The sequence below is a fragment of the Erythrolamprus reginae genome, chromosome 11 (genome assembly GCF_031021105.1).
Source record: "Erythrolamprus reginae isolate rEryReg1 chromosome 11, rEryReg1.hap1, whole genome shotgun sequence".
NCBI classification, from domain to species: domain Eukaryota; kingdom Metazoa; phylum Chordata; class Lepidosauria; order Squamata; family Dipsadidae; genus Erythrolamprus; species Erythrolamprus reginae.
Window position 1 is genome coordinate 15,035,147 of NC_091960.1, and position 14,414 is coordinate 15,049,560.

Genomic DNA, 14,414 nt, shown 5'->3' on the forward strand with positions numbered 1-14,414 from the left:
TAAACTCCAAATGAATTATCATATTACCAAAATGTTCTTTTTCCTAGGAAGAGGAGGAGGAGGGGAAGAGGAGGAGGAGACCCATTGCTTGTGCGTAAAACAGGAATTCTATTTCTTCTACTGTATTGTTAAACAAGAGCCCAAGAGTTCAGAGCTGCCCTCTGTTGGATGCTACAAAAAAGACATGTGTCAGCAGAGCTCCATGCTACTTCTAAATCACAACTGCAAACTTTGTAGGACAGTGTTAATTGAGGGTAGCAAAATTCAGAAGGATCCAGTAACATATTTCCACATATGCATATTTTATTTACAATTACAAATCGCGGTTCGCAAAAGCTTATGCCTCTTAATAAAAAAAAATAGTTGGAAAGCTTTGAATAAAATTTTGTTAGCCAGAAAATTTTGCATAAAATTTGTTAGCCCCAATATGACAACATTTGTTTGTCATATTGATCAATCACAACTGGGGTCTCACAAAGAGAGCCTACACTATTCTAGGTTATTGATGTGATTTTTCAGATTATTGGTATGATTTTTCCAATGCACTCAATCAACCCTACCATTTATGGAATGTCTTCCCACAAGCCACAATCATTTCTTACGTATCTCTAAATGTCAGAATGATACACCATGATATAACCATGGTTTACTAAGTAAACTACAATTGATTGGCTTGGTATAGAACATTAAAATCAAGGCTTTCAGAAGGCTGCCCTAAACCAATCTTGCTCAACATTCATCTACCAAACACAAGGATTTTTATTTTATTACCATAAAGTTCCATATCAAAATAACTGAGAGTTTATTTAAAAGGCTTCCTGTGTGACAAGGCAAAGTGGTGAAAAATTCATTTAAAACCACAACTTAAAAAGAAAAACATAGTTATTCCTATGCCAAATATCTTTTTTAAAAAGACGAGCAGCACCATATACGTTATTCAGGCATTTTACAATATATTTAGAAGGCCATTAGTGTAAGGGGGGGGGATTGTGCACACATCCTCTCCCAGAAATGTGTGTTGAATCTTGCATATAAGTGGATTAAACCAGCTTAACTGGTTTTAAAAGAGTTTTTTAAAGAAGTAAAGGCATAAAATGTAGTAGATTTATCTGAATGTAAGACAGAGGAAAGAGAAGGATTGGTTACTTCTGTCTTCATAAGCTTGAGAGTCCATTCCTAACATTCAAACTATAAGTACTGATCTCGCTTGCTTATTTCTCATGGCACTGTGTAACTTTTTCCCTTGGGAAGTTGGCACGCTTGAAAAGTTTCAGCTGAAGTCACGGTCTGGAAGTGCAAGTGGAGCAACCAAAGTCCAAAGATACAGGAGAAGCCCAGTCCAGCTGGATGAAATCTTCACCCAGACAGCAGTCCATGGGCTGGTTAGCTCTTGGCGGCTTTCATTAGGCCTGGAGGAAACAGAGGAACATTCAGTTTATGAGATTCAGAAAGATTCCTATCCATCATATAATTTTGTCAAATTACAGTGGTACCTCTACCTAAGAACACCTCTACTTACGAACTTTTCTAGATAAGAACCGGGTGTTCAAGGTTTTTTGCCTCTTCTCAAGAACCATTTTCCACTTACAAATCCGAGCCTCCAAAACTGTAACCGGAAAAGGCAGGGAGAAACCTACGTGGGGCCGCTAGGAATCTCCTGGGAGGAAACAGGGCCAGAAAAGGCAGGGAGAAGCCTCCATGGGGCCTCTCTAGGAATCTCCTGGGAGGAAACAGGGCCGGAAAAGGTGGGGAGACGCCTCCATGGGGCCTCTCCAGGAATCTCCTGGGAGGAAACAGGGCCCCCACCCTCCCTGTGGTTTTCCCAATCGCACACATTATTTGCTTTTACATTAATTCCTATGGGAAAAAATTGCTTCTTCTTACAAATTTTTATACTTAAGAACCTGCTCACAGAATGAATTAAGTTCGTAAGTAAAGGTACCACTGTATAAGATATTCCTCAGGGTGACATATATGATTCTTCTAGTGTGGAGTGGAGCAGAATGGAATGGAGTGGAACAGAACAGAACAGAAATGATGGGATGGGATGGGATGGAGCAGAGCAGAACTCTTTAGAATTCTTTATTCTTTACTTATTGGCCAAGTGTGATTGGACACACAAGGAATTTGTCTTGGTGCATATTCCTTAATTCTTAGCAGGTGGTCTCTTGAGTATGAAGTCCATTGAGAATTGCAGGGAACAGTAGAAAATGAAGAAACCATTTGAGGCAGCCTTCATTGGCACCATCTTGGATAGGTAGCATTTATTGGCCAAGTATGATTGGACACACAAAGAGTTTGTCTTTGGTGCAGATGCTCTCAATGTGCATAAACGAAAAGATACATTTGTCAAGGATCATGAGGTGTAACACTAGATAGTTGTCATAGGGTACAAATAAGCAATCAGGAAACAATCAATATTAATATTAATCGTAAGGATACAAGCAACAAGTTACAGTCATGCAGTCAAAAGTGGGAGGAGATGGGTGATAGGAACGACTAGTAATAGTAATGGAGCCTTAGTGAATAGCTTAATCACAGCCATCCTAGGAAGTTGGAGAAAATCTGATTCTAGGATAGTTGATGGGGTTAAAACCATGCCGCTCCCATCTCTGAGAAATGACACATCTATCCAGCCTAAGAAACCATCATTCCTAAATGTTCAATCTCACCATAAAGCTGAACAGCCGTGCACTGGTACACCAACTAAAGAATGTTCAAAGTTTCTAAAGAAAAGAACTATATGCACACAAGAAAGCATATTCAAAGGTCTTTGTTTCATCCACAAGCATGAACGAAGCCATTTTCAGCAAGCTGCAACCAAGTCTGCTACAGAAAACCGCATTGTTCACGTCAGATTATTAGTTGTGCTCTTCTAGGGTTCAGCTAAAACAGAAATTTATTTGTTCCAGTATCTGTACACAGATTTGTTCCAGCCTGTGCACCTATTTGCTTCAGCATCTGAACACAGCTGGATAGCAACTGCAACACAGAGTTGACACACTATTGCTAATCAGATTCTCAGGCCAACCATATGCAATGGAAACTTGTAATGGAGACAACCCATGCAGCCGCTGTAGCCTTCATGTTCAGCTCAGACCTCCTTATTCTACGTCATTCTCTAATGCCTTCACTAACACAATTATGCGGAGTGCCATTTGGAATAGTGCTTCTCATTTGGTAACTTGAAGACATGAGGACTTCAACTTCCAGAATTCCCCTGCCAACATCGAGTTGTCAAGTTTGAGAAGCACCAGTTTAGAAACTTCTGAAATTTCACCAAATGCAGCCCAACAAATCAATCAACCGAAATTCTATTTCTCAGTCACAGTAAACCAGTGTTTCTCAACCTGTGGCTTTATGGCTATGGAGATTCTCCATAGAAGCTTCTTGGATGAGAAACGAAAGGTCTTCAACATGGCATCGGGCCAGATGCCATGTTGCAGGACCGCCTTCTGCTGCATGAGTCCCAGCGACCGATTAGGTCCCCCAGAGTTGGCCTTCTCCAGGTCCCGTCAGCCAGACAATGTAACTTGGCAGGACCTCGGGGAAGAGCCTTCTCTGTGGGGGCCCCGGCCCTCTGGAATCAGCTCCACACGGAGATTTGCACTGCCCCCACCCTCTTTGCCTTCCATAAGAGTCTTAAGACTCACCTATGTTGCCAGGCTTGGGGCAATTAGGTCTCAGCCCCCTGGCCAACAAAATGAGATATAGGTTGTATGAGTGAACTGATATGATTGTTTTTAAATATTGGAATTTTTAGACTGTAATTTTAAATTTAATTAGGTTTGCCTTTGTGTTGTATTGTCATATGATATGCTGTGAGCCGCCCCGAGTCCTCGGAGAAGGGCGGCATACAAATCTAATTAATAAATAAAATAAGTAAATAAATAAAAACAAGAAAGTCCAAATGTCCCTTGAAAAAGCACCTTTGGGACTTAACAGCTTTAGTTGTTTGGAAGGTCTACATATCTTAAAGGTTTGAAAAACACTGCACTGGACTAAAGCCACACTAGTTCTAATCCCATTTCACATCGGTCAAAAGCTACACTGATTAGTAGATTCAGCAGGATGCTCTTTTCAGTTTGCTGATTTATGAAACTGGGCCTTCACAGTAGCAACTGCATAACTGCCAACGAAAACGGACCTGAGATAATCGGGTGGGGTTCCATCCCAAACCAAACTAGGGCCAATTCTAATTCCCCTTTTGGGTTGGACTGTTTTTTAGAGATCATTTTAGGTCAGCTCGGTGTTATGAACTTGCAAAAAAAAAAACTCTACCCAAATGCACGAGATATTTTATAATTCCCTGCCTCCCACTGCTTGCCCCCACATCCCTATTGGAACTCATGCTTATAAACAGGCTGCCTAGTAGTAAAATGGGTGAACAAGGATTCCTTCCTGAAGCTGACAAAACGCAGAAGCCACATAACATCTTTATGAACCACTGACGCCACGTGATTTTAAATATACAGTCTCTTTTTCACAATTCATGAAAACATTGTGAAGCTTCAGGGTTTCTACATGTGGATTGTCTGTAAATCGAGCCTTCTTCCCACAGGACTATAGCTGTACATTCCATTTCACTCCATCAGGATAGATGAACATCTATCTATAGATGCTATAGACATCTATAGATGCTCTCCTATATCTCCTATACCTTTCTTCTATTCCTATATCTCTTCTATTCTTTCATTGATATGTTCTATTACTATAACTTCTTTTCTATTATCTCTTAAATATATTTTACTACGAGTATCTCCTCTATAACCTTCATCATGTATTTTACTATGTGTATATAGATATATACCCACTAAAACCCTCATTGTGTATTGGACTAACTAACTAACTAACTAACTAACTAAATAAATAAATAAATAAACAAACAAACAAACAAACAAACATAAGCTTGATACATTCAGCATTTATTCATCTTAAAAAATAATTCCAAAATCCCTGAGTATGCCACTTCAAATGAGGCTGCCTTCTAGCTCCATTAGAAGAGAAAAAAAGGCCGTTCAAGGGAAACTATGAGGCCTGGAATTTCTGCACGCCTCCAAACTCACGGTTCCAAATTAAACATCCAGGCATCTCCAGCTAATGGAACACAGCCTGTGTCCTCAAAGACCTTGTGAAAGTTCAACAAAGGGCAAACGAGTGCAAGAGAAGATCTGTTGCTCAGAGGTAGCCCACCAATTTATGTGGACAAAATCTCCTGATAGTTTTAAGGGGATAGTTTTGGACCGGGAGTCACTGCTCACAGTCACTCATGCCCTCATCACCTCGAGGCTCGACTACTGTAATGCTCTCTACATGGGGCTACCTTTAAAAAATGTTTGGAAACTTCAGATCGTGCAGAATGCAGCTGCGAGAGCTATCATGGGCTTCCCTAAATATGCCCATGTCACACCAACACTCCGCAGTCTGCATTGGTTGCCGATCAGTTTCCGGTCACAATTCAAAGTGTTCGTTATGACCTATAAAGCCCTTCATGGCACTGGACCAGAATATCTCCGGGACCACCTTCTGCCGCACGAATCCCAGCGACCAGTTAGGTCCCACAGAGTTGGCCTTCTCCGGGTCCTGTCAACTAAACAATGTCGTTTGGCGGGACCCAGGGGAAGAGCCTTCTCTGTGGCAGCCCCGACCCTTTGGAACCAACTCCCCCCAGATATCAGAGTTGCCCCCACCCTCCTTGCCTTTCGTAAGGTCCTTAAAACCCACCTCTGTCATCAGGCATGGGGGAATTGACATGTTCCCTCCCCCTAGGCTTATAAAATTTATGCATGGTACGCTAGTATGTATGATTGGTTTTAATTTGTGGTGTTTTTTAAATTAACTTAAATATTAGATTTGTTTTACATTGTATTGTTATTGCTGTGAGCCGCCCCAAGTCTGCGGAGAGGGGCGGCATACAAATCTGATTAAACTTAAACTTAAACTTAAAGGTCTACTGTCAAGAACCTTGGAACGTTTTTGTAAATCCATATCAGTAAGACTAGTCTAGATGAAACACACCATGCTAAACCTGAAAGCTAAAACATATGAAGAACGGTTGCAGGGGCCGGGCATGGTTAGTCTAGTGAAGAGAAGGATCAGGGGCGACATAATACTAATATTTGAGGGGCTGCCACAGAGAGGAGGGTGGCAACCTATATTCCAAAAGCCAGACAAGGAAGAGTGGATGGAAACGGTTGAAAGAGGGATTCAACCTAGAAATAAGAAAAAAAATTCTGATAGTAAGAACAATCAACCAGTGGAACATCTTGCCTTCAAAAGTTGTGGTGGTTCATCACTGGAGTCTTTCAAGAAGCTACACATCCATTTGTCAGAAATAGTATAGGGCAGTAATGGCGAACCTATGGCATGGGTGCCGCAGGTGGCATGCGGAGCCATATCTGCTGGCACACAAGCCATTGCCATAGCTCAACTCCGTATATGTGTCAGCCAGCTGATTTTTGGCTCACACAGAGGCTCTGGGAGGGCATTTCTGACTTCCAGAGAGCATCCAGGGGGATGGGGGAGGGCATTTGTACCATCTCCCGGCTCCAGGGAAGCCTTTGGAACCTGGAGAGGGCAAAACATGAGCCTACTGGGCCCACCAGAAGTTGGGAAACAAGCTATTTCCAGGCTCCAGAAGGCCTCCTGGAGGGTGCGGAAAGCTATTTTTGCCCTCCCCAGGCATTGACTTATGAGTGTGAGCATTCACGGATGCACAATAGTATGTGTGCATGCTCTTTCGGCACCCAAGATAAAAAAGGTTCGCCATCACTGGCATGGGGGTCTCCTGCTTGAGCAAAGGATTGGATTAGACTGATTTTAATATATATGGGATTTTAGTAGAAATTTTTAACTAATTAGATTTGTTGTCATGCTGTTTTTTTGTATTCTGTGAGCCACCCCAAGTTTTTGGAGAAGGGCGGCATACAAATCTAATTAATAATAATAATAAAATAAAATATAAAATAATAAATATAAAATATAAAATAATAAATATAAAATATAAAATAATAAATAATAAATAATAAATAATAAATAATAAATAATAAATAATAAATAATAAATAATAAATAATAAATAATAAATAATAAATAATAAATAATAAATAATAAATAATAAATAATAAATAATAAATAATAAATAATAAATAATAAATAATAAATAATAAATAATAAATAATAAATAATAAATAATAAATAATAAATAGAAAATAGAAATAAATAAAAATAGAAATAAATAAAAATAAAAATAAATAAAAATAAAAATAAATAAAAATAAAAATAAATAAAAGACCTACAAATTCCCTTCCAACTCTCTTATTCTCTTATTATTATTGCACTAGTGTTTCCCAAACTTTTTCCTTCATTACCCAGAACCATTTATCAGAAAGTCTGAATAAATCTCGAGAACTGATTATAAGTCTCTTGGCTTTAGCATCGTCATAACTTTGAATGGTCACTGAACAAATGGTCATAACTTGAGGACTGCCTCTATTATAAAAACAGTACCACTGGATGATCTTTATCTCATTTGAACAAGTTACCATTGATAATTGATGACATTATTCCAATTTTTGTCTTGGAAACTTTTCATGTCTATTTTAGTAAACTTTAAAGAACCGTACTGTGATGGGTAATGGGTTCATGTTACCCAAAGGAAAACCACTTTTATCCAAATTTGGTGATGTATTTAGACTAGGGAAGCACCAAGCTAAACCATAGTGTGTTGTTGCTGTTTTTGGCTTATGACTGAGCTTCTGTGGCAAACTCTGCCACTGTGGCTTGTAACCCAGGGTCTGGCATATAAACCCTGCCGAGTGTAACTGATTCAATAAACTTCAGTTAAGCATGCCGCAGTTTAGGGTAAGGTGGGAAAGCCTTGTGTAAATGAGTAACCGCCTCCCAGGCAACGTTTTCCTGCCTTCTTCCCAAATAAACCCCAACCCACCCGGTTGAAGCAGAAAGACCTCCAGACAACCTGTAGAGCACTGTCCCTCAACCTTGGCAGCTTTAAATGTGTGGACTTCAAATTCAGGGCTGGCTGGGAAATTTTGGAATTGAAATCCACACACATCTTAAAGCTGCCAAGATTGAGCAGTGCTACTGAAGGGCCTTGTTGTGTTGACAGAGAGAGACAGAGACAGAGACAGAGAGAGAGACAGAGAGAGAGACAGACAGAGAGAGAGAGAAAGAGAGAGACACAGAGAGAGAGAGAGACACAGAGAGAGAGAGAGAGAGAGACTCCTAATGTGGCAAGACTGTCTGTCTGCCTGCCGGGGGGAGAAGAGCCTTCTCTGTGGTAGCCCCGGCCCTCTGGAATCAACTCCCCCCCAGAGATTAGGAGTGCCCCCACCCTCCTGGCCTTTCGCAAACTCCTGAAAACACATTTATGTCGCCAGGCATGGGGAAATTGACATACCTCTAGCTGCTACAATTTATATATGGCTTGTCTGGACTGTATGATTGTTTTTTATAAGGGGTTTTTTAAATTGTTTTTTAATATTGGATTTGTATATGTATTGCTTGTTGTGAGCCGCTCCGAGTCCTCAGAAGAGGGGCAGCATACAAATCTAATAAATTATTATTATTATTACTATTACTATTACTATTATTATTTATTTATTAGATTTGTATGCTGCCCCTCTCTGTAGACTCGGGGATTATTATTATTGTTGTTGTTGTTATTTTGTTGTTTTGTTGTTGTTGTTGTTGTTGTTGTTATTATTATTATTATTATTATTATTATTATTATTATTATTATTATTATTTTATTTGCTGCATTAGAACCTTTCCTAGCCCTTCCCTGGTTTCCCAGCCTGGTTCTTGCAGTCCCACCCTCAGCCTGGCCTTGTCCATCCCTCCTCTCCAGGGGAAAACAAGATCAAGAACCCAAGCCCAATTTAGCATGCAAGCCCTTTCTCTGGTTTGTTTTCATTTTGGAAAGGGCAGCAGCAGCCAAGAATTTGGCAGGGGAGCTTGGATTTTATGGTCCCGGCAGTGTCACGGACACCAGACCGTCTTCCATTCTCCACACACACACACACACTCCGCAGCGTCAAATCCTGCTGAGGCAATATATGGCCAGTGCCAGCCCACTGCAGCGCGATTTGGCACCGTTGCAGGTCTGGGGGAGACGGGGGGGGGACGTGACAGAAAGTCATGCGCTAAAAATAACCGAAGGACTCGGCGATAATGTTCTTGTGCAAACGAATACCGTGGTCTTCGGGATGAGGCAAGGCCGTCGTTGGCAACCGCGGTCTCACCTCCCCTGCGTTTTCCTCCCACCCACCACCACCACCCCGTCCCTCACCCAAAATGCTCCATTCTAGGCACGGCTTTGCCAGCTTGTAAGCAGCACCTGCTTCGGCTCACCCCCCAACGTCGAGTTCATCTGAGGAGAAGGCCTGTATTTTATTTTATCTCTCTCTCTCTTCCCGACTTGCACCAAGCTGACAAATCATGCTGGTTTCCTAGGCAACGGGAAGAGGGGAAAGCAGGAAGGCCAGAAACCTGAAGAAGCATAGCACATCCTGAGAAGCTGAATTTTTTTTAATTCTTTTTTTTAAAAACACAGCCTCTGATTGAGTCAGCCATAGCGGGTTGCATCAACCAGCGACGCTAAATTGTGTTGTGAGGGTTTTCACCTCATGTGAAGCCCGATCCCACCAGATTATGATTGCATGCTTGTATGATGTATGCTCGTGGTTCGAATGGGAATAAACGATTTTTAATGTTCCAGGGTTTTTAGAATGGGTGTGAGAATAGTTAATTATATGAATTGGATTTTAACAATTTATATTGTATACTGTTTTCTGTGAGCCGGCCCGAGTCCTCGGAGAGGGGCAGCATACAAATCTAATCAATCAATCAATCAACAAATAAACAGGTGTCCAAGGGGAAAGCATTTTGAAATTCCCTGATACTTCCCTGACATTTCCCTGTCACTTGCGATCTAGTTAAGGCGCAGTCGTAGGTGACGTCATACCAAACGGCTAAGCCATGGAGAAATATCAGTAGCTGAGGAAGCAAGTTGTTGCCACTGGTGTGCTCATTTTTGCTTGACTCTGCAAGGCAGCACGATCCGGGTTTTTTAAACATGATTTTCCCCTGACTTTTAAACATTTTAATAGTTCCCCTCCCCCCCGATTTATTCTGTTTTTTTCACAAATTCCCTGATAATTCCCTGATATTTCCCGAACTGCCAAATTTCCTGATAATTCCCTGATTTCTAGGTTTGCTGGACACGATAGATAGATAGATAGATAGATAGATAGATAGATAGATAGATAGATAGATAGATAGATAGATAGATAGATAGATAGATAGATAGATAGATAGATAAGACAGACAGACAGACAGACAGACAGACAGACAGACAGACAGACAGACAGACAGACAGACAGACAGACAGACAGACAGACAGACATCTTTTTGGTAAAATTCTTCTCTATACACCCTTTTTTTCTAAGCTTAAGAAACCCCATTCAATTTGGGTTCTAAAGATTCTGCTTATTGATTTGTTTATTGTAAATGACAACCATATCAGTCAGGGCCCACTCTATAAACAATTGCCTCTAGAAACGTGACGGCTAAACTAGTGTACGCGTGGCACAGGTGGCACGTAGAGCCTTCGCCCCAGTCCAACTCCACCACACCTGCACACGCACCACCCACTGGCCAGTCGGTCTTTGGGTCTCTGCCACACATGTGTGAGGATCAGGGTGCATGTGTGGGGAGCACCCACATTGCATTTTGGGGTATTGTGTGTGCGCTCCCCCCTCCCCCATGCCCTTATTTGGGCCTGGAAGGCATCCTGCACCAACCTGGAAGCCAAAAGGGGCCACGGAGGTGAGTGTGTGAGGCAAATTCATGGGTGGGTGTTGTGGTTGGCTCTGGCCAATGTGGAATGTGGAGATGGATGTGGGGGAAACATCCACATGCCACAGGCCTGTTTTGCTCCTGATAGAATCTCCCGACGAAGTCTCCTCTGACGAAGGAAGCGTAAGTAGCAGGGAAGAGGGGAGTTTGGCAGACAGCCCAGGAGGAGATCAATCATCCTTATCATCCCCGGATTCTGAACAAGAACTTATGACGCACCCACGCATGCGTAGAGTGATGCATAGGAGAGAACAACTGAAGGATTATTACAGGAGATAAGTGAGGTCACCTGTGATTGGGTGGGGCTGCTGTAAGCTTATCTGATTCATAGTTTGTCAAGATCGTGGTTGGTTGTTTCCCTGTTCAAGACTCTGTGTGGAATTTCTGGACTTTCGGAATTGGACTCAATTTCCCAGTTACTGGGTGAGAAATTGGATTGCATTTAACCTGTGCCTTGTGTATACCAGAAAATCCCTTTGACATTTTAAAAGGGAGGTTTTTCTGCTTTTCTTTTGATAAAGACTTTTGGTTTTCCTTCTACCCTGTGGTGTGTGTCTTTCTGGACTAATTACCCTGTAATTACGGGCGGTTGGGTCACGCCGGCAGAACAGTGGGCGTGCGCATTCATGGGGATGCGGTGCAGGCAGAGGGTGGGGGGCACGCGCGGGGGTTCTTGCATTGCTTTGGGCACTCGGCACCAAAACGTTTTGCCCTCTAGAAGTGCCACCTACTCTGCATCTTCCATGTTTATTTATTTATTAGTTATTAGTTAAATTTATAGGCCGCCCTTCTCCTTGTGGACTCAGGGCGGCGTACAGAATAAAACAAAAATACAAAATTTAAAACCCCAAATATTAAAAAGCGTATTAAAAGACATTCATCCGTCAGTCATCCATTACTGCTAGCAGAGTGTATCATTCAAAGGCACCTTGCCTGCCAGCAAAGCTGTGTTTTTAAAGCTTTTCGAAAGGCCAGGAGGGTGGGGGCATTGCGAATCTCTGGGGGGAGTTGATTCCAGAGGACCCGAGCTGCCACAGAGAAGGCCCTTCCCCTTAGTCCCGCCAGCCAGCACTGCTTGGCTGATGGTACCCGGGGAAGGCCGACTCGGTGGGATCTAATCGGCCTCTGGGACATGTGAGGCAGTTTTTGGGAACATCAGTCCGATGCTTCATCACTTGAAAAAGGAAGGAGCATCATCTCAAGGAGGCAACATTTGTTCGTCTTTACTTTAAAAAGAGACAAGTTCGTACAGGAAAGTAAAACATGGCTATCCACCATTGGGGCCTCATCCAAAAGCACATTAGAAGTCCACAAAGAGAGCACTAGCTATTGGGTTCTTGTGTGGACAGTGGGGACGGCATTCCAGTAGGAAAAATGGAGTTGCATTCACAACTCTGCATCCTTGATGTTTGCGTGCCCGTGTCCATGTAAGATTTGGTTTCTGCACATGCGCAGGAAGAAAAATCTCATGCAAGGATGCTTGCGCGCATGAGATTTCACCAAAGTTTGTCATTTGGTCATTGGTTGCCAATTTGTCTCCGGGCACAATTCAAAGTGCTGGTTATGACATATAAAACCTTACATGGCTTAGGATCAGACTACTTACGGGCCCGTCTTCTGCCTCACATATCCCAGCGGCCAGTTAGGTCCCACAGAGTCGGCTTTCTCCATGTCCCATCGGCCAAACAATGTCGCCTGGTGGGGCCTAGGGGAAGAGCCTTCTCTGTGGCATCCCCAGCCCAGAGATACGTACCGCCCCTTTCCTCCTGGTCTTTCATAAAACTCTGAAGACCTACCTCTGCCAGCCGATAGGAATGATTGAATTAGATGAATGTGGATGATTGCATAAGGGGTTTTAGATTTTTCATTAATTTTATATGTGTCCTTTTAAAATTTAAGATGTTTTACAGATATTGTGTATTTATTTATTATTATTATTATTTATTATTTATTTATTTATTGGACTTATATGCCACCCCTCTCTGTGGACTCGTGGACATTTACAATGGTGTATGCTGTCCTGAGTCGCTTTGAGAATAAATAATAAAATAATAAATAATAAAATAATATAAAATAATATAAAATAATACAAAATAATATAAAATAATATAAAATAATATAAAATAATATAAAATAATATAAAATAATAAAATAATAAAATAATATAAAATAATAAAATAATATAAAATAATAAAATAATAAAATAAAATATAATAATAAAATAAAATATAAAATAAAATAATAAAATAAAATAAAATATTAAATTTAAATTAAATTTAAAAAATAAATTGCTTCCACGAAGCAAAAACCCACCAAAAATCGGCAAAATCTTGCGTGCACGAGCGTCCTCGTATAAGATTTGGCTTCCTGAGCATGCACAGAAGCCAAATCTCGTTCAGGTGCACCCAACCACGCCAGTAGCAGCAGTGACAGGGAACCACCACCTGGGACTGGAGCAAGGGAAGAAAGGCATTGCGAGTGGTACACACCTATACCAGTTGGTAAGTGTCATCATGATGTAGAGGGAGGCCAGGAAGAGGCAGAGATGGAAAAAGGTGTAGTTGTACGAGACTCCATCCTCTTCGTTGTCATAAGCCCGATGCTCCCCATCTTCAGGGTTAGTGTTTCCACCCCCTAGCATAGCTGGGCTTTCTTCGGTGAGCATCATCTTGTTCACTTGCGTATGGTCTGAGGAACGGATGCTAGAATCAAAACAAATGAGGGTTTAGTAGGTCTATCTGCAATCAGTATCACTCTTCCTCCTCCTCATCCTCCATATTAGAAACATAGAAGATTGACGACAGAAAAAGACCCCCTGGTCCATCTAGTCTGCCCTTATACTATTTCCAGTATTTATCTTAGGACGGATCTATATTTATCCCAGGCATGTTTCAATTCAGTCACTGTGGATTGACCAACCACGTCTGCTGGAAATTTGTTCCAAGCATCTACTACTCTTTCAGTAAAATATTTTCTCATGTAGCTTCTGATCTTTCCCTCAACTAACCTCAGATTGTGCCCCCTTGTTCTTGTGTACACATTCCTATTAAAAACACCCCTCCTGAACCTTATTTAACCCTTTAACATATTTAAATGTTTCGATCATGTCCCCCCTTTTCCTTCTGTCCTCCAGACTATACAGATTGAGTTCATTAAATCTTTCCTGATACGTTTTATGCTTAAGACCTTCCACCATTTTTGTAGTCCATCTTTGGACCCGTTCAATTTTGTCAATATCTTTTTGTAGGTGAGGTCTCCAAAACTGAACACAGTACTCCAAATGTGGTCTCATCAGCGGGATCACAATCTTCCTCTTCCTGCTTGTACGTGGGGTTTTTAATTACTTTTTAGTAAATTGTATAATCCTTTTATAGTAATTTAGATTTCTTTACATATTGTTACATTTATTATGTTGTACGCCACCCTGAGTTGCCTCAAGAAGGGCAGCAAAGAAATCTAATTAATAAATAAATAATAAATAAATAAATCCATTATTCACTTATCAACAGAGAAACTCTTTGGCATCCATTGTTTCAA

General features: G+C 41.3%; 1 protein-coding gene across 1 annotated transcript in view; it reads right to left on the bottom strand.

Moving 5' to 3' along the window:
• Nucleotides 1–285: 285 nt before the first annotated feature.
• Nucleotides 286–14,414, bottom strand: part of SERINC2 (serine incorporator 2) — a 51,702-nt gene continuing 37,573 nt past the window's right edge. Inside the window, exons 9-10 of the mRNA XM_070764534.1 lie at nucleotides 13,367–13,579; nucleotides 286–1,409 (exon numbers count right to left, since the gene is read on the bottom strand). Coding sequence (XP_070620635.1) covers nucleotides 1,271–1,409; nucleotides 13,367–13,579 — 352 coding nt within the window. The 3' untranslated portion in view covers nucleotides 286–1,270. The remainder of the gene's footprint in view (nucleotides 1,410–13,366; nucleotides 13,580–14,414) is intronic.